The following is a 26,202-nucleotide window of genomic DNA, read 5'->3' as shown; positions in this document are numbered from 1 at the left end:
GAATACTTTTGCAAGGCACTGTGTTTTTGGTTGTGGAGTCAATTATAGTGCCTTCAGAAACGATTCATACCCCTTGGCTTATTCCATATTGTTTCAGCCTGAATTCAAAATAGATTTTATTTCTCACCCATCTACCCACAATACCTCATAACGACAAAGGGAAAACATATTTTTTGAACTTTTCCGAAATGTATTCAAATAAAATACATATCTAATTTACACAAGTATTCACACCCCTCAGGTGCATCCAATTTCCTTTGAGCATCCTTGCGATGTTGCTACAACTTAGTCCACCTGTGGCCAATTCATTTTTTTGGGGCATGAGTTAGAAAGAAACACACCTGTCTATATAAGGTCCCACATGTGACAGCACATGTCAGAGTGGAAATTGAAAAAATATGGAACTACCCAGACTCTGTTTAGAGCTGGCTGTCCCAATGACCACTCTAACAGAACTACAGAGTCCCTTGGCTGAGATGGGAGAACCTGCCAGAAGGACAACAGTCTCTGCAGCACTTCACACATCTGGGCTTCATGGGAGAGTGGCCAGATGGAAAGCCACTCCTGAGAAAAATGCACGTGAAAGACCCATCATAAGCCAAACGATTCTGTGGTGTGATGAGACATAAATGTAACTATTTGGCCTGAATGCAAAATGTTATGTCTGGAGAAAACCAGGCACAGCTCATTACCCATCTAACACCATCCCTACTGTGAAGCATGGTGGTGGCAGCATCAGGCTATTGGGATGTTTTTCAGAGGGAGGGATTGGGAGACTGGTAAGGATAGAGAGAACAATAAATGGAGCCAAATACAGGCAAATCCTTGATAACCTGTTTCAGAGTGCAAATGACAGACTGGGGGTGAAGATTTACATTAACAGGACAATGACCCAAAGCAATGCTGGAATGGCTTCAGTCTGTGGAAAGTCTTGATTGCTGTTCACCATCGCGCCCCATCTAACTTAACAGAACTTGAGAAAATCCCCAAATCCAGATGTGCAAAGCTGATAGACATACCCAAGAGGACTCAGAGATGTAATCTCCACCAAAGGTGCTTGCTTCTACAAAGTCTTGACTTAGGTGTGTGAATACTTATGTAATTTAGATATTTCTGTACTTCATTTTTCAATACATTTGCAAACATTTCTAAAAGCATGCTTTTACTTAGTCACAAAGGTTTGTGTGTAGATGGGTGAGAAACTATTGAATCCATATTGAATCCAGGCTGTAACAAAGTGGAATAAGTCAAGGTGTATGAATATTTTCTGAAGGCACCATTCCCATTTCAAACCTTTTCTTTAAAATAAAAAAAAATAAAAAAATAAACCTCAGGATATTTAGGCAAATTAGCTGGCTAACTCATTGACTCTGCTTGTAGTATATCCCTATGGAGTTTGTTTTCCAACTGACAAGAGTTATCCCACAACTCAGACAAGTCTGGACAGGCCTGCAGCATCCTGGGACTTCCACTGTTGTCAACAGGATAGTGTTTCACCTGAGTACATCCAAGAACATGTCGCTGTGGCAATACTGATGTTTTTTAACATGCAGGTTAGAATACCTGACATAGCAGGTTAGGAGAATTAACTAGGCAGGTTAGGAGAATTAGGTTAAGGTTAGGCCTAGCTAAAATGCTATAGTTGTCAACAACTGTTATCCCCAACGTGACAACTAGAAGGTGCTGCACTGGTAGCCACAAACGTACAAACCATCAGTAACATAACATTGTCTGTTCTTACAAGGAAGCGCATAGAGTATACAGCGAAATGGTTTGCAAAGAGGGTCTTTGTCTGCAAGGACCACCCAAACTAAATAAATGGAATCATGCCCAGAGCTTTATATCAACTGTGGATGAGGTACAGGGAATTTATACCTGCACCCTTTTCAGTAACTATTCCCTCATTAGGCTACAGAATCAACTAACACACACACACGCTTTAATAAATATTTTCAAAAATCAGTCAGATGCACAATGGACATATTAGTTTATCTTTATGCATAAACTACAAAAAAAAGCAACACAGAGAAATAAAACAAAACAAACTGAAATAAAGACATGACAACATGTGCAAGTGTCTTCATCACTGGGTCTGGTGTGCCCTCACTCCAACCAACATTGGGAAAGTCCTAGTGAATGACATGGATGAATCCATGAAGTTGAAGACATCCTATCCATCCGTTTATCCATCCCTCCACAGCAGTAACTCTATGGTTCTGCATGCACTTTTGTCTCAGCATGAGTTGTCAGATTATAAAGGAAAAATACTTCCATAAACTCAAGTTCTCTTTTCCATCAAGAAGAAATACACACATTTGATTGCAGCTACAGTTTGTTACAGACAAGCTTATTAAGGAATACAGTGTGGATACAAACACAATAAAATACACTACATGGCCAAAAGTAGGTTGAAACCCCTTCAAATTAGTGGATTCTGCGATTTCAGCCACACCCGTGCTGACAGGTGTATAAATTGAACACCCAGCCATGCAATCTCCATAGACAAACAATGGCCTGTACTGAAAAGCTCAGTGACTTTCAACGTGGCACCGTAATAGGATGCCACCATTTCAACAAGTCAGTTCGTCAAATTTCTGCCCTGCTAGAGATGCCCCAGTCAACTGTAAGTGCTGTTATTGTGAGTGGAAATGTCTAGGAGAAACAATGGCTCAGCTACAAAGTGGTAGGCCACACAAGCTCACAGAACGGGACTGCTTGTCCTCGGTTGCAACACTCACTACAGAGTTCCAAACCACCTCTGGAAGCAACGTCAACACAAGAACTGTTTATCTGGAGCTTCATGAAATGTGTTTCCATGGCCGAGCAGCAGCACACAAGCCTAAGATCACCATGTGCAATGCCAAGCGTCAGCTGGAGTGGTGTAAAGCTCGCAATTGGACTCTGGCACGCTTCACCATCTGACAGTCCGACGGACGAATCTGGGTTTGGCAGATGCCAGGAGAACGCTCCCTGCCCCAATGCATAGTGCCAACTGTAAAGTTTGGTGGAGGAGGAATAATGGTCTGGGGCTGACATTCTAGACAATTGTGCTTCCAACATTGTGGCAACAGTTTGGGGAAGGCCCTTTCCTGTTTCAGCATGACAATGCCCCCATGCACAAGGCGAGGCCCATACAGAAATGGTTTGTCGAGATTGGTGTGGAAGAAATTGACTGGCCTGCACAGAGCCCTGACCTCAACCCCATCGGACATCTTTGAGATTAATTGTAACACCGACTGTAAACCGGGCATAATCGCCTAACATCAGTGCCCAACCTCACTAATGCTGGTGGCTGAATGGAAGCAAGTCCCCGTAGCAATGTTCCAACATCTAGTGGAAAGCCTTCCCAGAAGATTGGAGGCTGTTATAGCAGCAAAGGGAGGACCAACTCCATATTAATGCCCATGATTTCAGAATGAGATATTCGGCGAGCAGGTGTCCACATACTTTTGGTCATATAGTGTATATATTAACCCTTTGCAGAACTGTAATGTGTTTTTCAGAGAACATCTCAGTGAGCGACTCAATCATTGACACACTGACGATTATCAGTAACATTTCAAAGGCAGCACATGGAATCATGATCTCACAGGACCTACTGTGTGTACATGCAGGTAGGCAGGTTATACACAGCTTTATATATAATAAACTGGAGTAACTAATACAAGTTGCGTCAATAACATAAGAAAAACATCACAGTGGGCTAGTAGTGGTATTACAATCTTAGAGATACGACAGAAATAAACAGTTAGAAAGTAATTATCTATGCAACACTGTTTTACATTCCATATACTGTACATGCATGTCTTCTACAGACATGTTAGGTATCAGTAGGCCTAACATGGAACTCCAGACCATTGGCCTTCCCCCCTCCTGGAGAACTACAGGATGAGCACACTAACCCACCCGATTCAGCTAATCAAGGTCTTAACAACTAGTTAAATCAGGTAGGTTGGTGGTGGGCGGGAACAACAACAAAAAAGGACACTCAAAAAAACTACAAACACCAGGAAGACCTGGTTGATGCTGCTGCACAAAGGAAATATAAATGAATCTTAACTAAATGTAAAACTGTTGTTTCAGTGTTTCCTGTTAGCATAATTGAAATCTAGGGAACTACACAGTACGTCTTTCTCTCTGCTAAAACGGTTTCATCCGCCGTACTTTTAGTACGTTGTATTAAAATAAAATACAAAGTTAAAATGCATGTGAGTGGTTATACACATCCTCTCATACACACCAGTGGCGGCTGGTGGGAGAAGCTATCGGAGGACGGGATCATTGTAATGGCTGGACTGGAATAAATGGAACAGAGTCAAACATGTTTGATACCGTTCCATTTATTCCATTCCAGCCAATACAATGAGCCTACACTGATATACACACTTCTCTCACACAGACAGCTCCATGGGTGGGCGTAGGCATGGGTGGGCGTAGGCATGGGTGGGCGTAGGCATGGGTGGGCGTAGGCATGGGTGGGAAACTTAGCTACCTAGCTAGCAATCTGTGCTACGTATGTGCCAACACTGGACTGGCGCCAAAGTGAACACTCGTCCTTGATACAAAAAGAAGACCGATACTGTCAGGGCCTATTATGTTAGCTAGTGGGCTAATTTAGTTTGTTTTCTGAAATATGCAATCTGCAAAAAACAAGACAGTTGGCGCAGGTCTATCATTCAGGCCATGTGCTTGCATTCATTATGAGATAAGTAGCTAATGTTAGCTAGCTCGCGATGTTGGGAACGTGTGACAAAAACCAGCGCAGCAAGAATTTGCACGCATAAACATTTTCAGTCATCAGCGCGTGCCATTTGTAGTTGACATGTATAGCCAATGCATTTTGTATTGAATAACAGTGTTATGTAAATATGGTTTCTGTAAGAAAACATTGTCATAATGAACAGCTAGCTTGTGCTTGTCATTACGTACTCTCATTGCAAGGTTGCCATAAAGTGTTTGTTTCCATGACCTTTGACTGCTGTAAAACACGAGTAAATCTACTCACCCTTATGGTGGTTTAGCACAAACACTTTTTCATACCTCTTTTCCACTGCCATAGACATTTTTTAAGTTGCACCTAAGAAAGTCAACTAAACAAGCTTTGTATTCACTGGATCTCCTGTAAACCACAAATAAAATGTTCTTAAATAATGTTAACTATAATATTTAGTTAAGAAATCATCATTTAGAGTATCTGTTGATCCTATGAAGCACAATTTGGTCTGTTTTTCATTCAACCTCAAAAAAAAAAACAATATATCGACAGATATCAGTAATCTGTGAGTTTTCCCTCCCCCAAAATCGGTATCGGACCCAAAAATCCAATACGGGTCGGGCTCTATTTATTTGTTGTCTTTTCACTTAAGCATGCAAACATCATCAGATAGAATTCATAAACAGCTATAAAACTGTACATTTCTCTCTTGGCCCAATGGCAACATTGCAGGAAGTTAACTCCTTTCCCCAACAACAAAACATTTTAATTAAAAATAATTGCCCACCCAAATTTCTGCAGGCCCACCCACCAACAAATTACTGTCTACGCCACTTCCCCACGGTTACCGTGATTGTTGTGTAGAGGTTGTTGTGTAGTTGCAGTGGTTGTTGTGTAGTTGTTAGTCTGTGTTCGGGCTGAAGTAGTTGTGTAGTCGTAGTGGTTGTTGTGTAGTTGTGTGTCTGGGTCCAGGCCAGGTTTGGCCTCTAGGTGTTCGTCTTCAGCCGCCTCGGATCGTGGGCGGCGAGGAGGGGGGCGGAGCTTAAAGAAATCAGAGACGTAGCAAACCTGAGAGAAAAGGATCATTTATAGTCAGTAGTGCTGAGAGATTAGTGCTTTTTGAGGTCGGTTCTGTTTCAGTTCGATTATGAAGAAAAAAAATGTGTTTTAGATTTCGGTCACAACTTTGTATTTATTTACATTAAATGCATTATGCATTGTGGGTTAAATGTTATTACACAGAATAAAACAATAAAAGTCCCATGATGGTAGTGACTGTCCATTACTGCTCATCACTTATTAACCATCATTTATTCACATTACTTTAATCAAATATCTCGGTTGTTGTGTATATTACATTTGTTTTATTTGTGAACTTTATTATTTTATGCCAAGTCCCTATGCTTTCTAACAAAATCACTATTTTAGTAGTTCATCAAAGTTAAGAAGGCATACTTTTATGACTGCTGAATACCAACTATCAGTCACTTAGATAATGTATTTTCTGGAAACTACAACTCCCTACTACATCGCACAGTTCGGTCTTGATCTGATTTATCTGTATAGAAACTGTGCAATGTGCACATTGAGCTCACAGAAAACCCCCCGAAATGGAATTAAAATAATTGAACTGACATCGGTCAATTAGTTGTTCCAAAACCAAAATATTACAAACATTTTGTGTTAATTGCTCATCATTAATAGTCAGACATGTACAAACACACACCTCCTACAACCCCCTACACACACATCTCTTACAACCCCCTACACACACACCTCCTACACACACACCTCCTACACACACACCTCCTACAACCCCTACACACACACCTCCTACAACCCCTAGACACACACCTCCTACAACCCCTACACACACACCTCCTACAACCCCCTAGACACACACCTCCTACAACCCCTAGACACACACCTCCTACAACCCCTAGACACACACCTCCTACAACCCCTAGACACACACCTCCTACAACCCCTAGACACACACCTCCTACAACCCCCTACACACACACCTCCTACAACCCCTACACACACACCTCCTACAACCCCTACACACACCCTCCTACAACCCCTACACACACACCTCCTACAACCCCCTACCACACACCTCCTACAACCCCTACACACACACCTCCTACAACCCCCTAGACACACACCTCCTACAACCCCCTAGACACACACCTCCTACAACCCCCTAGACACACACCTCCTACAACCCCCTAGACACACACCTCCTACAACCCCCTAGACACACACCTCCTACAACCCCCTAGACACACACCTCCTACAACCCCCTACACACACACCTCCTACAACCCCCTACACACACACCTCCTACAACCCCCTAGACACACACCTCCTACAACCCCTAGACACACACCTCCTACAACCCCTAGAGACACACCTCCTACAACCCCTAGACACACACCTCCTACAACCCCCTAGACACACACCTCCTACAACCCCCTAGACACACACCTCCTACAACCCCCTACACACACACCTCCTACAACCCCCTACACACACACCTCCTACAACCCCCACACACACCCTCCTACAACCCCTACACACACACCTCCTACAACCCCCTACACACACACCTCCTACAACCCCCTACACACACACCTCCTACAACCCCCTACACACACACCTCCTACAACCCCTAGACACACACCTCCTACAACCCCCTAGACACACACCTCCTACAACCCCCTAGACACACACCTCCTACACACACACCTCCTACAACCCCCTAGACACACACCTCCTACAACCCCTACACACACACCTCCTACAACCCCCTACACACACACCTCCTACAACCCCTACACACACACCTCCTACACACACCTCCTACAACCCCTAGACACACACCTCCTACAACCCCCTACACACACACCTCCTACAACCCCTAGACACACACCTCCTACAACCCCTACACACACACCTCCTACAACCCCCTACACACACACCTCCTACAACCCCCTACACACACACCTCCTACAACCCCCTACACACCTCCTACAACCCCTACACACACACCTCCTACACACACACCTCCTACAACCCCCTAGACACACACCTCCTACAACCCCTACACACACACACCTCCTACAACCCCTACACACACACACCTCCTAAAAACACACACCTCCTACAACCCCCTACACACACACTTCTACAACCCCCTACACACACCTCCTAGACACACACCTCCTACAACCCCCTACACACACACCTCCTACACACACACCTCCTACAACCCCCTAGACACACACCTCCTACAACCCCCTACACACACACCTCCTACAACCCCCTACACACACACCTCCTACAACCCCCTACACACACACCTCCTACAACCCCCTACACACACACCTCCTACAACCCCCTACACACACACTCACGTTGAGCACAGCGATGAGAGTTCCCTGCAGCAGTCCCACCAGTACGTCGCTCCAGTGGTGTTTGTAGTCGCTAACCCGTGTGTATCCAACATACAACGCAAACGCCACGAGGAAGAACTGCACTGTGGGTCTGACCAGACGAGTCCACTTCCCCTGCATACGTGCTTGCACATACAACTATACACACACACACACACACACACATTAATCGTCATCTCACATGTGTATGAAACTCACACAAATAAAAAACACTCACTGCTAGAAACAGCATGCTGTACATCCCGAAGGCAGAGTGTCCGGAGTAAAAAGACAATCTGGAACACAGAGGAGAGAAACATGTTGACATTGCATCACATAGCAAGAGAAGAAAGACGGACAGACAGACAGACACACACAGACACACACACCTGGACTCAGTGACGTTTCGAGGGTTGCCGGTACAGTTGAGTTGCAGCATGTACCCAGAACACACCGTGGGATTACACACAGACAGGAAGTTAGGGCGTGGCCTGCCAATGGTGAACTTGGCCAGGTCAGTCAGTGATTGGCTCACAGCTGCTCCAAACAGAAAGGTCCCCACCACCTAGTAGAGGCACAGCACAGGCCAATTTAACCCCTTTCCCGAACCAATGAAATTGGGAAGAGGCAGCTAGCCAATCTGAGCTAAGACCACATATTGTCAGCCCAAAACTATGACGCGTGTTCCAACTGACCTTGTAGAGAGCTGACATGTACTGGTTAAAGTTAGAGTTGGAGTGGAGACGCTTGGAGTAGACCAGGTACGCTTCTCCTGTAGTTATCTATAGAGAGAGAGAGGCAAACTCATAGCATAGCAGAGGTAAACTCGTACCATAGCAGAGGTAAACTCGTACCATAGCAGAGGTAAACTCGTACCATAGCAGAGGTAAACTCGTACCATAGCAGAGGTAAACTCGTACCATAGCAGAGGTAAACTCGTACCATAGCAGAGGTAAACTCGTACCATAGCAGAGGTAAACTCGTACCATAGCAGAGGTAAACTCGTACCATAGCAGAGGTAAACTCGTACCATAGCAGAGGTAAACTCGTACCATAGCAGAGGTAAACTCGTACCATAGCAGAGGTAAACTCGTACCATAGCAGAGGTAAACTCGTACCATAGCAGAGGTAAACTCGTACCATAGCAGAGGTAAACTCGTACCATAGCAGAGGTAAACTCGTACCATAGCAGAGGTAAACTCGTACCATAGCGTGCCATAACCATCAAGTTGTTCATCAAACTTACTATGACTATGGAGGAGGGGATGGTGACTGCAGCCATTGCCCTGTGCGAGATGGTGTCTCTTCTGTAAGGATATCTGATGCTCTCGTCATCACAGTAGATACCCCTCTGGTACGGGCTGAACATTAACGTCAAGACCGCTGACGGAAGGGCCGCTGGGAAGAGGGGAGAGCGATAGGAAGGGTAGAGGGAGAGAGAGGAGGATGTGTCGGAGTGGGTCAAGGGAGACAGTATCAACATGGTGCTGAACTTGTCTCTGCCTAGGTGAGATTGAGGTTCAAGAAGCAGCTCAACAGGCTCTGATAGACATGTTTAAATCTATCAGCTGGACAGGAACTGTGAACAATACATGGGCATGTGAAGGCACATGAGGCACTTATTGGTCAGCAGTATATCAGTGACCTCCGTCCCCTGGGGAGGAAGCTGCTCGCTATCGCCACACACACGCGCGCGCGCTCCAAAGATTGTATAGTTGACCATGTCTAGAAACGGCTTCTCCAATAGAAATCCCCAATCACGCTTGTAGGCGATGTCATGGCAACGTTGGCTAGCTAAACTCAGAAACTTCATCGGGTCTAACGATCGTCTCGCTCCGAACTGCGCATGAACAGGCCGTCAAATCAAACGCCCTCCTTAGATTTAAAGTTATTTTACACCAAAATGAAAACATGTCAGTTTGTCACTTTCACACAAGATTGGAGTAACATCTTCAGCTACTTAAGACATCTAGGTTGTGCCTTTCGATTTAGAGAATATTAACGGCAAAGGAAGAATTTCTCAATTCTCCCATTGACTTCCCAAACCCCTGTCTGGTCTGTCGAGTCTGCTTCACGAAGCGTTCCTGGAAGTTTTGCATCGTTGGGCCTCTGGGTTTAGATATTGTGTGCGCTCTGATGCTCATGCACGCACACACATCCATCACCATAGATATGCCTAACAGCGTAACAGCCTTAAACATTCACCACTGAGCCCTGCTGACAAGGGCATGGGAGCGGACTACCGGACGGGACACACACACGAGACAGAGAGAGACAGACAGAGAGAGAGAGAGATGAATGTCCCAAAGTTACCATGAGAAATTCCCTTAAACTGATCTCTCACAGAAGAGACCATGGACTTTTCTTTGAACCTTTCTCATCTCTTTACCACATTCAAACCTCACCCCCTCTTTCTTTCCCTCCCTCGCTCTCCCCCCATAGTTCAGTGACTCACAGACCAGAGCAGAGAGACTGGCACCAGGATAGACTATAAAACTGTCTCAACTGACAACACAATGGTGTACAAACACACACACTCAAATCTGACAGGACAATGGTTTTACACACCCTGATGTTTTTTTCTCCTGTTTTCATGAACCCTGTCACTAGACTACATGCTCCCCTGATGCAGACTGAACTTCCACCAGTCATATACTGAACAAAAATATAAAAAGCAACATGCAACAATTTCAAAGATTTTACTGAGTAAACAGTTCATAGAAGGAAATCAGTCAATTGAAATAAATAAATTAGGCTCTAAATCTATGGATTTCACATGAGTGGGCAATGGAACAGTCATGGGTGGGCCTGAGAGGGCATAGGCCCACCAACTTGGGAGCCAGGCCCTCCCATTCCCAAATTAGTTTTCCCCCACAAAATGGCTTCATTACAGACAGAAATACAGCTGTTCGGTCATGGAAACCCATTTCAGGAAGCTCCTGACAAACAGTTCTTGTGCTGGCAGTTTGGAACTCAATAGTGAGTATTGCAAATAGAGGACAGACAATTTTTTATGTGCTTTAGCACTCAGCAGTCCCGTTCTGTGTGCTTGTGTGGCCTACCACTTTGCGGCTGAGCCGTTGTTGCTCCCAGACGTTTCCACTTCACAATAACAGCACTTACAGTTGACCGGGGCAGCTCTAGCAGCACCGAAATTTGACAAACGGACTTTTTGGAACCACATTGAAAGTCACTGAGCTCTTCAGTAAGGCCGTTTAACTGCCAATGTTTGTCTATGGAGATTGCATGGCTGTGTTTCTATGGGTATAATAAAGTGCATTCGAAAATTATTCAGACCCCTTGGCTTTTTCCACATTTTGTTACATTACAGCTGTATTCTAAAATGGATTAAATAGTTTTTTCCCTCATCAATCAACACACAATATACCCCATATTGACAAAGCATAAAACAGTTTTTTTCTTCTTTTTTTGCAAATGTATTAAATATTTTTCTCGCTGTACTATGCTCCATTCATCTTTCCCTCGATCCTGTCTAGTCTCCCAGTCCCTGCCACTGAAAAACATCCTCACAGCAGGATGCTGCCACCACCATTCATCACTGTAGGGATGGTGCCAGGTTTCCTCCAGACGTGACGTTTGGCATTCAGGCCAAAGACTTCAATCTTGGTTTCATCAGACCAGAGATTCTGACCCCAAGTGGGCTGTCATGTGCCTTTCACTGAGGAGTGGCTTCCCTCTGGCCACTCTACCATAACGGCCTGATTGGTGGAGTGCTGCAGCTGATTGGTGGAGTGCTGATGGTTGTCCTTCTGGAGGGTTCTCCCACCTCCACAGAGGAACCCTAGAGCTCTGTCAGAGTGACCATTGGGTACTTGGTCACCTCCCTGACCAAGGCCCTTTTTCCCTGTTTGCTCAGTTTGGCCTTGGCGGCCAGCTCTAGGAAGAGTCTTGGTGGATCCAAACTTCTTCCATTCAAGAATGATGGGGCCACTGTGTTCCTGTGGATCTTCAATGCTGCAGACATTTTTTAGTACCCTTCCTCAGGTCGGTGCTTCGACACAATCGTGTCTCGGGACTCTACGGACAATTCCTTCAACCTCATGGCTTGGTTTTTTCTCTGACATGCATTGTCAACTGTGGGACCTTATATAGACAGGTGTGTGCCTTCGCAAATCATGTCCAAATCAATTGCATTTACCATAGGTGGACTCCAATCAAGTTGTAGAAACATCTCAAGGATGATCAATGGGAACAGGATGCACCTGAGATCAATTTGGAGTTTCATAGCGAAGGGTCTGAATACTTGTGTACATTTTAAAAAAAAATGTTTTTATTAAATTTGCAAAAAATTAAAAAAAAAAAAAAGTTTTCGCTTTGTCATTATGGGGTGTTGTGTGTAGATTGATGAGGAAAAACATTAAATGTAATCCAATTTAGAATAAGGCTGTAACCTAACAATATGTGGAGAAAGGGAAGGGCTCTGGTTACTTTCTGTATCATGCAGACCTAGCTTGTGCCTGCATTCCTGCCTTTGGGACAACGACTCAAATTGTTAGGAGGGAGACATGAGCATCTCGTCATTATATCCAGATCTGGTTTCATCCACTTGCGAACTAGAAAGGGAAATTGGCGGGTGCACAGCGCACTGCTCAGATTCTGGCTTCCCCTAAAGTAAAATTATAATTATTCTGTCTAAATAAAATAATTCAAAGTACTTTACCAGACAGCTTGACTTAGCCATAGATGATGATCATTTTTTATTTTATTTTTAAACAACAGTGTATTGTTTCACATCACAAGTGCATAGGCCTATGCCTATTTCTGAAGCAAGCAATTTGGGCAGCGAGTGTGGCAATAGGCATAGCGTAAAGCATCTAGAATGTGTCTTGAGTATCATTTAAAATGTTGAGACAAGAAGAAGGGGAGGAGTGTGTGACGGAGATATGAGCTTCTCTCTCCAGAATGCATGCAATGAGCTCTCCAGAATAGTTTGCCCTTCAATTGTTTATTTGTAGCAATTTACCATTACATATAAACTCAGCAAAAAAAGAAATGTCCTCTCACTGTCAACTGTTCATTTTCATCATACTTAACATGTGTAAATATTTGTATGAACATAACAAGATTCAACAACTGAGACATAAACTTCACAAGTTCCACAGACATGTGACTAACAGAAATGGAATAATGTGTCCCTGAACAGGGGGGGGTAAAAAATCAAAAGTAACAGTCAGTACTTGGTACTGCAGTACTTCCCCTCCTCATGGACTGCACCAGATTTGCCAGTTATTGCTGTGAGATGTTACCCCACTCTTCCACCAAGACAGTGAGAAACAAGTTTTGGTTTATTTCATTACCATATTTTTAGGATTAAAAAAAAAAAAAATCGCTGTCTTTTGTTTTGAGTGCTCTATGTGAGCAATGATGATTTTCTGTCCAGATAATGTTAATGGAGGGAGCGCGCACGCCTGAGCACACCAACATGCTGAGTTGATACAATGTTACACTTCATTACCCATAGCGCAAAACAAGACAGATTGAGAGGCAGACAGGCAGATTATAGATTAATGCAATTGAAATAACCTGAATTTTCATCAGGATATTTTATACTGTTTTTATTTGTCAGATTTAGCCTTATGTATTTTACTTAGTTGATGGTGGAAGTTATAGGGGCTCCCGAGAGGCGTCACTGCAGTACCTGGTTCGAATCCAGGCTGCATCACATCCGGACGTGAGCACAATTGGCCCAGTGTCGTTCGGTTTTGGCCGGGGTAGGCCGTGATTGTTCTTAAATAATTTGCCTAGTTAAATAAAATGTTAAATAAAATAAGCCTACTGTAGCATTGGCCTATAGGTTCTCTCTTAGTTCCATGTGCTCATTTCTTCCAATGGATCACGGTGTAGGCTGTGCCCATATGGCAAAGGCTGGTGCTCTTGCATTAGTTTAATTTAAACTTCTAGATTTGTCTTATTTAAATTAATATTAACCGTGTGACAATAATTTTGAGAAACGAAAAACATTATTGAAATGAAAAGTATTAAAATAATCAGAATAGGTAGAAATTGTAGGATAACTTGTAAGCTTCCCCAAACTTGAAACTCACAAGCTGTCTTTATCATAAAATACATTAACATGTGTGAAGGCGCAAGTGCCAGCACACAGAAGGTCCCTTGAAAAAAACGTGCCCGCCTATAAAAATCGAACGCCAGTCCAACTGATTCCTTCTGGCGCCCGCCCTGCTCACATTGTCACGAGTGATGCATTCCGGCTCTTTTCAGTGAGCCGGCTCTTTAAAAAAATATGTTTTGTATTTTTTCAAGTCAAACAGTTTGCGATAGTTTGACTATGATTGGTGTTAAAACAATTCTAATTAAATCACACTCTACCTTAATTAACCACAATGTATTTAAAAATGCATTGGTTTGTTATGGAAAATAATGTTATTAAAACATTTGCATTTAAAGTATAACTGTTTTAATGTATATAAACAAAGTGCATATAAATGTAACAATTCAAAACAAATACAATCTGAACAACATAATAGAATATTGCACCATATCAATGAAAAATAAAGTACAATGTGCAAAACTGCAGCATCCCACTTAAAACATTAAACTGGTCCCTCTTTTCTCGCTCTTCTTTATTGCCATGTTATAACCAGCAGCACACAGCAATGCAGACGATATTTTGCTTTCATGAGAGATTTACATTCAGAAATGCAAGCTGCCTCACTTTCGAGGAGCTGATGCAGTTTCTTCTCTCAGTAATTATTTGTCCCATTTTCGAGAAGACCCTCTCAGAGGGAACGGATGTGGCCACTATGCAGTCTCCCTGCCATGACTTTAGTAAGTTGTGGGTAGACAGAGGCCTTGTTCTTCCACCAGCTCAGAGGATCGGCAGAGGGGCTCCTCCAAATAGGATCAGACCTCCATTATGGCTTCTGCTGAGGGATTCCTTCGTGCTGCATCCCCAGTTGCTGTCTCTTCAAACAGCATCCAAACAGCAGAAGTTTGTGGCACTACTGCTGGTGCTTATGCTCCCTCTTCTTCCCGTTGCCCAGTTGACTGCTGGGGCTGTCCCTCCCTGTTGCCCAGTTGACTGCTGGGGCTGTCTCTCCCTGTTGCCCAGTTGACTGCTGGGGCTGTCCCTCCCTGTTGCCCAGTTGACTGCTGGGGCTGTCCCTCCCTGTTGCCCAGCTGACTGCTGGGGTTGTCCCTCCCTGTTGCCCAGCTGACTGCTGGGGCTGTCCCTCTCTGCTGCTGAGGTTATTCTTTGAAGAGCCTCATCAATCGGTCTGGCATCACTGAAGGCTAACTTCTTAAACCTGGGGTCAAGTGCAGCGGTTTCTGATAGCACGTGATTATATTATATTCTGTGGAACTTCCTGTCCATTGATGAACATAGGGTGTCCATCAACTCTGTCACATGTCCTGTGGTTACATTTGCTTCTCTCTGGCGCCTGGCTGTGATTCGCTGCAGACCCTGACACAGGAGTATCATTTTTGAGGCTGTCACATAGCTGAAAAGAGAGAACAGTAACTTATTAGTTCAGGTTCATGTTTTGTCTACTGATACTTCATTCTCATCACTGCTCATATACATATATAATACTTGATTAAATAATGATGTAGTAATAACTACTTACTGTACCTCTCTCCACTGATCTCCACAGTGACCTGTTCAAAGGGTTCCAGGACTCTGCACACCTCCTCCACCACCTCCCATTCCTCTTGGGTCAGAGCATCAACAGGTGCATTTACAATGGCCAGGGTAGAGATGATGGCATCCTTTGACTCAAGAAACCACTTCAACATGTAAAATGTTGAATTCCACCTTGTAGTGCAGTCTTGTTTAGGCCTCAGCTCAGGCATCCCCATCTGGCGTTGTGTAGACTTTAGTTTTTCAGCACCTACTGTGTATCCTGTGGAAGTATTCCACAGCTGCTTTCATTTTGTCCACAGTGGGCTTCATCACCTTCAGAGCATCTCTTACAATCAGGTTGATTGTGTGGGAAAGACATGGATGATGGGTCCATTTTAAAATGTTCATGGCTTTGGTTATGTTAGCTGCATTGTCACTAACACCACAGACCACTTTTCCATCTACTTGCCATTCTCTGACCACTCAGTTCCTCTGCCAAGTTCTCTGAGCTGTGTCTGTCGCTGAACTCAAAGCAGTCCAGAAGACAGCTAGACATCAAACCATCTTCAATGAAGTGACATGTAACTGACATGTAAGAAGTGGTTACCCTTGATGTCCAGCAGTCAGTGGTAAGGCAAACTGCAGTAGCTTTTTGGACTCTTTCCCACACTGAAGCCTGTGTGCTCTCATACAGTTGTGAAATAAGTGATTTTGAAAAGGGTTTTCCTGATTGGAATTGGGTACATTGGATTTAGACTATTGCTATAATTTCTAAAAACCTCTTTCCTCCACGATCGAAAATAGCTGGAAATCGGTGGCAATCATTTTAGCCAATACAATATCAATTTGGCCTTGTTTTGCTACAGACATAGACTTTGGCATAAACTGGTCCATAGAAGACTGCATTGCTGTGTTTCACAGAGTAGGCCTATTTGACTGAGTGGATACATCTCCACGTGTGGAGGTTCTGGCTCCACCACTATCACAGGCCCGCTAGTTTCTCGAAGCTCCGCTACAGCTAGCTTCACATTTGGGTGCACAGTTCACATACGCCGGTGTAGGTTGTGCGTAGAACCGGCTTTGTATGAGATTTTGTTTAAGCAAATACTACACTGTGCTCTAACATTGTCTACATTATTAAAATGCATCCAAATGCTACTGTGCTTCCGACTCATTTTCCAGCTGTTGTTTTCACAGCTGTCCTTCCTCTCTCTCCTCGGCTGCTAAGTGTGTGACTGCGAGTGAGTTGGCTCGGCCCCCCCTCACACATTGGTTGACACTACGTGTCTGATTGACAGGAAGAACAGGTGAGGCTGTTAGTCTGAGCAGACAGTCAGAGCGAATGTGTGCGCTTCAGCATTTAGGCCTATATTATGTTTATTTTTCCTTCTTTGAATTAGTTAATTATATTCATTTAAATCTTTTGATTATTCATTTCTTAAATTTTTGTATATTTTTATAAATAGATTCAGCTCTTCTGATATGCGAGCCGGCTCCCAACGTTCACCTACAAGAGCCGGCTCTACTCGTTCGCGAACGACCCACCACTAATTGTCACTCATCAGCGGCTTATGAACAGCGTGACTATTTGGTCAACCTTAATTCGCTAGGTCAAGCACGCAGTCAGACACTTTGAAGTGTACTAACTGGTATTTACTTTAAAGTCATGTCGACTTTGTATGGTGCTAGGATAACAGATACGACAGCTCTCTGGAGAGTAGTGGTTAGGGTGAGGATGATGTGTACTAACTGGTATTTACTTTGAAGTCATGTCGACTTTGTAGGGTGCTAGGATAACAGTTAGATAAGACAGCTCTCTGGAGAGTAGTGGTTAGGGTGAGGATGAAGTGCGCATGTGTGTAGCACTCTGCTGCAGTGCCAGAGAAATAAACACACAAACATAGAATTTTAGTCATCTCCAGTTTTATTCCAGTAAGGTTTCTGCTACATTGTTATTGTAGTCAAGGGTTGAGTTGAACCAAGATCATTATTGTTCCTCTCTCCAGAGAGTGGGCTGAGCTGGATTTGATTTTTAAAAAAGGAAGGAGAAAGGGGAGTGTGTGAATAAATAGATGAAAGATTGAAAACCAACACTATTAAGACAATGTGGTAACAGTGAATCTGGAACCTTGCGGAATGGCATATATTGTAACAGAACTGGCGACGACCCGTACCTGGGATCCAGTGGTACTGGAGATGTTTTAATGAACCCAAAGGAAAACGGATTCAAGCATTATCTTCGGGAAGAGGTTAGTTTGTAGCACACATCTTGACCTTCCTCAGAGATGTAGAAAGAACAGCGATGTGGCACAGAATCAGAGGGCTGGGCGTTTGTGTGTCCAGTGGCAGATTCAGGAAGCAGAGTCCATAGTCTGTCTTCTTTAACCCCCCACAGTTATCTGGGCCGAGGGGGGGAGTCTTCAGTAACAGAATGGACAGCACGGTCAGAGAGAAAGAAGAACATTGGATAACATTGTTTCTCATCTGGTTGATAGAAAGTTCCAGATTCCTCCCAGAGAAAACAAACATGGAGGAATGTCTGGTGAGATATGACACATGATCAACTTCCTCTTGACCTCTGACCTCACAGGAAGGAGGGACCTGAGAAGTGTTCCTGTTATTCTCCAGACTGTCCTACTAGTCACATCCAAAAGCTACAACACACACACACACTGATTAAATCTAGACAATAGAGAGATTCCAATAGGGAGACAGTGCAGGAAGAGGATCAGTACTCTATAGCTGTAGTAATCCTGCTGTACTGTCAGAATCCTGGTTATTTTCCACACAGGAAAGGTCAACCCCCCCCCTCCCCTCTCTCTCTCACACACACACACACACATAGTTGGCACAGAGAGATGGTGTGTGTGTGTGTGTGTGTGTGTGTGTGTGTGTGTGTGTGTGAGAGAGAGTCAGTAAAACAGCAGCAGAGTATCTTCTCTAACTGTGTGCAAAACCCAGAAAATCAAACCGATAAATAGCAAACTAACACAACAACAGTTGGTATCAGTCTATAGTTTGATGCAGATGCTCTTCAAACCCCAAGTCACATAAATAACAGTAATAACTTAGAGCAACGGCAGCTGCCTTAGAATGACCCTTAGAATGAACATGATCATTGTCTGCCAATCAGATTCTTCCAGAGGGTGTGAACAGGTCTTACAACAGTAATCTGTCCCATTCACACAATTACCAGTCAATATTGAACAATCTAAAGGTCCAAATGAAATTATGGATACGTTAGGCCTTATGGATACGTTAGGCCTTATGGATACGTTAGGCCTTATGGATACGTTAGGCCTTATGGATACGTTAGGCCTTATGGATACGTTAGGCCTTATGGATACGTTAGGCCTTATGGATACGTTAGGCCTTATGGATACGTTAGGCCTTATGGATACGTTAGGCCTTATGGATACGTTAGGCCTTATGGATACGTTAGGCCTTATGGATACGTTAGGCCTTATGGATACGTTAGGCCTTTGTGTTACGCATATAACAGCAGAGTGCTTGGTGCTGGTGGCGTTTGGTTAGTATTTTTGTTAGAGTGTGTTGCAGAAATAACTCAGTGTGCCTCTCTCTGTGTGTGTGTGTAATGTTTCTTTGTATGCAGTGATAACAAGGCAAAGGACAAGAGGCAAAGGAGAGGAGAAAGAGTAAAACAGAGAAAGAGGATAGAGAGAGAGCGTAAAAGAGGGTGGGAAAAGAGAGGGGTGGGAGAAAGAGAGGGGTGGGAGAAAGAGAGAGGGGTGGGAGAAAGAGAGAGGGGGATGGGAGAAAGAGAGGGGGGATGGGAGAAAGAGAGAGGGGGATGGGAGAAAGAGAGAGGGGATGGGAGAAAGAGAGAGGGGGTGGGAGAAAGAGAGAGGGGATGGGAGAAAGGGATGGGAGAGAGGGGGGATGGGAGAAAGAGAGAGGATGGGAGAAAGAGAGAGGGGATGGGAGAAAGAGAGGGATGGGAGGGGATGGGAGAAAGAGAGAGGGGATGGGAGAAAGAGAGGGGGGATGGGAGAAAGAGAGGGGGGATGGGAGAAAGAGAGGGGGATGGGAGAAAGAGAGGAGGATGGGAGAAAGAGGGATGGGAGAAAGAGAGGGGATGGGAGAAAGAGAGGGGGGGATGGGAGAAAGAGAGAGGGGATGGGAGAAAGAGAGAGGGGTGGGAGAAAGAGAGGGGGATGGGAGAAAGAGAGGTGGGAGAAAGAGAGAGGGGTGGGAGAAAGAGAGGGATGGGAGAAAGAGAGGGGGGTGGGAGAAAGAGAGGGGGATGGGAGAAAGAGAGGGGGTGGGAGAAAGAGGGGGGGTGGGAGAAAGAGAGAGGGGGTGGGAGAAAGAGAGAGGGGTGGGAGAAAGAGAGAGGGGTGGGAGAAAGAGAGAGGGGTGGGAGAAAGAGAGAGGGGTGGGAGAAAGAGAGGGGGTGGGAGAAAGAGAGAGGGATGGGAGAAAGAGAGAGGGATGGGAGAAAGAGAGAGGGGTGGGAGAAAGAGAGAGGGGTGGGAGAAAGAGAGAGGGGTGGGAGAAAGAGAGAGTGGGAGAAAAGAGAGAGGGGTGGGAGAAAGAGAGAGGGGGTGGGAGAAAGAGAGAGGGGTGGGAGAAAGAGAAGGGGTGGGAGAAAGAGAGAGGGGTGGGAGAAAGAGAGAGGGGTGGGAGAAAGAGAGAGGGGTGGGAGAAAGAGAGGGGTGGGAGAAAGAGAGAGGGTGGGAGAGAAAGAGAGAGGGGTGGGAGAGAAAGAGAGAGGGGTGGGAGAGAAAGAGAGAGGGTGGGAGAGAAAGAGAGAGGGGTGGGAGAGAAAGAGAGAGGGGTGGGAGAGAAAGAGAGAGGGATGGGAGAAAGAGAGAGGGGATGGGAGAAAGAGAGGGATGGGAGAAAGAGAGAGGGGTGGGAGAAAGAGAGAGGGGTGGGAGAAAGAGAGAGGGGTGGGAGGAAAGAGGGGTGGGAGAAAGAGAGAGGGGGATGGGAGAAAGAGAGAGGGGGATGGGAGAAAGAGAGAGGGGATGGGAGAAAGAGGGGGATGGGAGAAAGAGGGGGGATGGGAGAAAGAGGGGGATGGGAGAAAGAGGGGGGATGGGAGAAAGAGGGGGATGGGAGAAAGAGGGGGGATGGGAGAAAGAGAGGGATGGGAGAAAGAGAGGGATGGGAGAAAGAGAGATGGGAGAAAGAGAGGGGATGGGAGAAAGAGAGGGGATGGGAGAAAGAGGGGGATGGGAAAAGAGGGGGATGGGAGAAAGAGAGGGGGATGGGAGAAAGAGGGGGATGGGAAAGAGAGGGAGAAAGAGAGAGGGGTGGGAGAAAGAGAGGGGATGGGAGAAAGAGAGGGGGGTGGGAGAAAGAGAGGGGGTGGGAGAAAGAGAGAGGGGAGGGAGAAAGAGAGGAGAAAGAGGGATGGGAGAAAGAGAGAGGGGTGGGAGAAAGAGAGTGAGTAAAAGAGGGATGGGAGAAAGAAGAGGGGATGGGAGAAAGAGAGAGGGGTGGGAGAAAGAGAGAGGGGTGGGAGAAAGAGAGAGGGGTGGGAGAAAGAGAGAGGGTGGGAGAAAGAGGGGGGTGGGAGAAAGAGAGAGGTGGGAGAAAGAGAGAGGTGGGAGAAAAGAGAGGGGGTGGGAGAAAGAGAGAGGGGTGGGAGAAAGAGAGGGGGTGGGAGAAAGAGAGGGGGGTGGGAGAAAGAGAGTGAGAAAAGAGGGATGGGAGAAAGAGAGAGGGATGGGAGAAAGAGAGAGGGGTGGGAGAAAGAGAGAGGGGTGGGAGAAAGAGAGGGGGTGGGAGAAAGAGAGGGATGGGAGAAAGAGAGGAGTAAAAGAGGGATGGGAGAAAGAGAGAGGGGTGGGAGAAAGAGAGAGGGGTGGGAGAAAGAGAGAGGGGTGGGAGAAAGAGAGGGATGGGAGAAAGAGAGGGATGGGAGAAAGAGAGTGAGAAAAGAGGGATGGGAGAAAGAGAGAGGGATGGGAGAAAGAGAGGGGGTGGGAGAAAGAGAGAGGGGTGGGAGAAAGAGAGAGGGGTGGGAGAAAGAGAGAGGGGTGGGAGAAAGAGAGAGGGGTGGGAGAAAGAGAGGGGGTGGGAGAAAGAGAGAGGGGTGGGAGAAAGAGAGGGGGATGGGAGAAAGAGAGAGGGGTGGGAGAAAGAGAGTAAAAGAGGGATGGGAGAAAGAGAGAGGGGTGGGAGAAAGAGAGAGGGGTGGGAGAAAGAGAGAGGGATGGGAGAAAGAGAGTGAGGGGGATGGGAGAAAGAGAGAGGGTGGGAGAAAGAGAGAGGGGTGGGAGAAAGAGAGAGGGATGGGAGAAAGAGAGGGATGGGAGAAAGAGAGGGATGGGAGAAAGAGAGGGGATGGGAGAAAGAGAGAGGGATGGGAGAAAGAGAGAGGGGTGGGAGAAAGAGAGAGGGGTGGGAGAAAGAGAGAGGGGTGGGAGAAAGAGAGAGGGGTGGGAGAAAGAGAGAGGGGTGGGAGAAAGAGAGAGGGGTGGGAGAAAGAGAGGGGGTGGGAGAAAGAGAGATGGACGGGAGAAAGAGAGATGGATGGGAGAAAGAGAGAGGGATGGGAGAAAGAGAGAGGGATGGGAGAAAGAGAGGGGGATGGGAGAAAGAGAGGGGGATGGGAGAAAGAGAGGGGATGGGAGAAAGAGGGGGATGGGAGAAAGAGAGGGATGGGAGAAAGAGAGAGGGGTGGGAGAAAGAGAGAGGGATGGGAGAAAGAGAGAGGGATGGGAGAAAGAGAGGGGGGGGAGAAAGACAGAGGGTGGGAGAAAGACAGGGGTGGGAGAAAGAGAGGGGTGGGAGAAAGAGAGGGGGATGGGAGAAAGAGGGGGATGGATGGGAGAAAGAGAGGGATGGGAGAAAGAGAGGGATGGGAGAAAGAGAGGGATGGGAGAAAGAGAGATGGATGGAAGAAAGAGAGATGGACGGGAGAAAGAGATGGATGGGAGAAAGAGAGGATGGGAGAAAGAGAGATGGACGGGAGAAAGAGAGATGGACGGGAGAAAGAGAGATGGACGGGAGAAAGAGAGATGGACGGGAGAAAGAGAGATGGACGGGAGAAAGAGAGATGGACGGGAGAAAGAGAGATGGACGGGAGAAAGAGGGGGACGGGAGAAAGAGAGATGGACGGGAGAAAGAGGGGGACGGAGAAAGAGAGGGGGACGGGAGAAAGAGAGGGGGATGGGAGAAAGAGAGAGGGATAGAAAGAGGGATAGGAGAATGAGAGTGAGTAAAAAGAGGGATTGGAGAATGAGAGAGGGATAGAAAGAGGGATAGGAGAATGAGAGTGAGTAAAAGAGGGATGGGAGAATGAGAGAGGGAGAGAAAGAAAGAGGAGTGAGGAAAAGCTTTGTCAGATCAGATCCAGTTTGTCGACTCGGCACATTCCTACTATATTAATGACACAGTGAGGAAGCTGGGCTAACACACACACGCTAACAAAACACACAAGTATGCACACGCACACACACAACCCTGTATCACTCTTATCTGGACTGGGACAAATCCCAATAGTTTTCTTGTCACTAATTACTTCTATCCCCAGAGACCACTATCTATCAATCTATCTAGCGAGAGAGGAGAGAGAGGGTGGAGGCAGGAGAGATGAAAGAAAAAAGAACCAACTGGAGAGATTGAGGGAGGAAATAATGAAAGAAGAAAGTGATTTTACTGTCGTCAGACCCCAGGCCCAGACACACAGCCCTCTGAGACTGTCAACAAACCTGGTTATGCCACAAGGTGATGTCGTCTGTTAACAAGGACCAGCTTACCTCCACTTAACTGTTAAACAACCCTACTCTCTCACTCACTAAATACCATGAGAGAAAGAGAGCAAGGGAGTGGGGGAGGAAGACAAAGAGTGGGGGAGGAAGACAAAGAGTGGGGGATAGGGGGAAGAAAGAAAGGGATGAAGATGGAAAGAGGTGGAGAGAGTGGGAGATAAAGGGGGAAGGAGACTGCCCACCCAAATGTCTATTCTAAAATACAGATCCTGTAGTACTGAGAGTCCAGTACAAGTCCGAACATGCAAACCCAGGCTCCACACACACAAATGCTGCAACCACACTGGAAGCTACAGGGCAAAGCCCAACAAGCAGGACACTTTCCATGGAATGCCAGTCAAAAGAACAGGTGTTCTGTTACAAGTGCACACACACACAGATTTAAAAAAAAAAATGGTCATCATAAATTGTAACTGTGATATAATGAACTTAAAATCATAGTAATTGTGACTATGCATTTTGTGTTACTAACCCATGCTGATTGATGACTAGCCTACAATCTATAGTACTTGAATCAATACAGATCAGTGTTACACCACTCCACCAGGCACTGTGCCCACCTGTAATGTGTTGACAGACAATGAAAGAATCCATTAAACAAGCTATAACACGAGCAATGCTGACTCTCTTCCTATTACAATACTATTGCGGTGTGTCTGTCTGTATGACTGGCCTTCCATGGAAAGCGTCCTGCATGTTGGCCTGTGGCTTGTGTGTGTGTGTAGCCTGCATATCATTGTTTACAAAGTCCCCACCATCTCAGTCTTATCCAGCATTTACCCAATAAACAATTATACATAAACAACTATTTTATTGATTTATCGGTGGCTAGTGCTACCCTATTGCATTGAGCATGTATAGACGGCAGAGAGAGCGAGTTGTGTCCTTGGTTATTACAACAAATAGTGTTATATCAGCCATGTTGCTGGAGAGAGAGAGAGAAATAGGGCACTTACCGAAAAACACACAGAGAACATCAACTAGAATCAGCATATTTTTCTTGTGAACTGGTAGTTCCGTCATCTTCACACTTCTACTCTCTCCGAAGAATTATCAAAACTGCATAAACGTTATTGGGAGAAGTTCAGTTGCAAAGGTAAGAGAAAAATAGTGGGAACAATCAGATGTGCTTGTTCTTCCGGATTTCGCTCCCGTAGCCTACCTGGTCTACCTGTTTAGGCCTACGCTCTATAGGTGAGTCAGGGAAAACCACAACTGTAGTATACACCAAACACACGGAGTGTCCTGCGCTGTCAACACACGGACATGTGTGGGTCGCACATTGTCCCCTCGCAAGCAGAGATGCCGGAAGAAAAAAACGTCTGAAATCGTTTCCTTTGCGGAAAATTGAGAGTGGGCAACTTTTTCCAACTAAAGGCGTGTGTGCGTTTACACTCGCCACTATCCAGAGCTGACGTCAGAGCTTTTGTGAAAATAAAAGTGAACCAGACCGCAGGGAGGAGTCAGAGGATGAAGAGATTATTTTTGTTGAAGAGAGAAGCGGTGTTGCAGCAACATCCAGAAAACAATTAAAAAAGATGCAAGGTAAATGAGATGGGTCATGGAAGATGTAGGCTTTCTGATAATATATAAATAAACGACTTTTAGCCCCCCACACCCATATCAATCACATTAATTTATAAAGCCCTTTTTACATCAGCCGATGTCACAAAGTGCTGTACAGAAACCCAGCCTAAAACCCCAAACAGCAAGCAATGCAGATGTAGAAGCATGGTGGCTAGGAAAAACTCCCTAAAGGAAGGAACCTAGGAAGAAACCTAGAGAGGAACCAGGCTCTGACAGGAGGACTGGGTGGAGATTATAACAGTACCTTGGCAAGATGTTCAAATGTTCATAGATGACCAGCAGGGTCAAATAATACTCATCACAGTGGTTGTAGAGGGTGCAACAGGTCAGCACCTCAGGAGTAAATGTCAGTTGGCTTTTCATAGCCGATCATTTAAAGTTAGACAGCAGGTGCGGTAGAGAGAGTCGAAAACAGCAGGTCCGGAACAAGGTAGCATGTCCGGTGAACAGGTCAGGGTTCCATAGCCGCAGGCAGAACAGTTCAAACTGGAACAGCAGCACGACCAGGTGGACTGGGGACAACAAGGAGTCATCAGGCCAGGTAGTCCTGAGGCATGGTCCTAGGGCTCAGGTCCTCCGAGAGAAGAGAGAGAAAGAATTAGAGGGAGCATACTAAAATTCACAAAGGACACCGGATAAGACAGGAGAAATACTCCAGATATAACAGACTGACCCTAGCCCCCCGACACATAAACTACTGCAGCATGAATTAATCATTGTTTTTGTTGCCTCAGGGCAACGCTGTGCCATAAAGGTAGGCTAAAACACAAAGGAAAATCAGAAACAGAACATGTATTAAGTGAAATATAGTAGAAACAAGCACTCTTTTCCTAAGAAAATACAAGTTGGGCATAACCTAGTATTTCACTGCCTATCCAATCAGATTCTGGGGTCCACTCTTCTTCGCTGTCACTGTCCTCAAGCTGACTGTCCTCACTATCAGAGGGTATGATCCAACTGCTCCATTAGGCTCCCTTTGCTCATAGAATGTCCCTGTGTGAGTCTGTATGGGCGTTGCAGCGATGAGACAAGACTGTAACAGCCAATTGGATACCATGAAAAAGGGGTAAAAAAAAAAGATCAAATGTTTCTTACCATGTGCTCACATGTTTTTGT

At 45.5% G+C, this 26,202-nt stretch overlaps 1 protein-coding gene across 2 annotated transcripts; it reads right to left on the bottom strand.

The window, feature by feature from the left end:
• Positions 1–4,595: 4,595 nt before the first annotated feature.
• On the bottom strand, positions 4,596–24,938 carry LOC112235113 (phospholipid phosphatase 2-like). Of its 2 annotated transcripts, XM_042319509.1 has the most exons (7): positions 24,456–24,932; positions 9,398–9,549; positions 8,847–8,933; positions 8,541–8,716; positions 8,390–8,447; positions 8,134–8,310; positions 4,596–5,782 (listed from the first exon to the last, which is right to left on the bottom strand). In XM_042319509.1, exons 1-7 carry the CDS (start codon positions 24,520–24,522, stop codon positions 5,540–5,542), a joined length of 960 nt encoding a protein of 319 aa, XP_042175443.1. In that variant the 5' UTR covers positions 24,523–24,932; the 3' UTR covers positions 4,596–5,539. The 2 variants fall into 2 exon arrangements, with proteins under 2 accessions (XP_042175443.1, XP_042175444.1); XM_042319510.1 differs by lacking the exon at positions 8,134–8,310 and having other exon boundaries at positions 24,456–24,938.
• Positions 24,939–26,202: the final 1,264 nt, after the last annotated feature.

This window comes from Oncorhynchus tshawytscha, unplaced genomic scaffold (assembly GCF_018296145.1).
Source record: "Oncorhynchus tshawytscha isolate Ot180627B unplaced genomic scaffold, Otsh_v2.0 Un_scaffold_1528_pilon_pilon, whole genome shotgun sequence".
NCBI classification, from domain to species: domain Eukaryota; kingdom Metazoa; phylum Chordata; class Actinopteri; order Salmoniformes; family Salmonidae; genus Oncorhynchus; species Oncorhynchus tshawytscha.
Note: the sequence above shows the minus strand (reverse complement) of the source record. Positions and strands in the feature narration are given on the sequence as shown.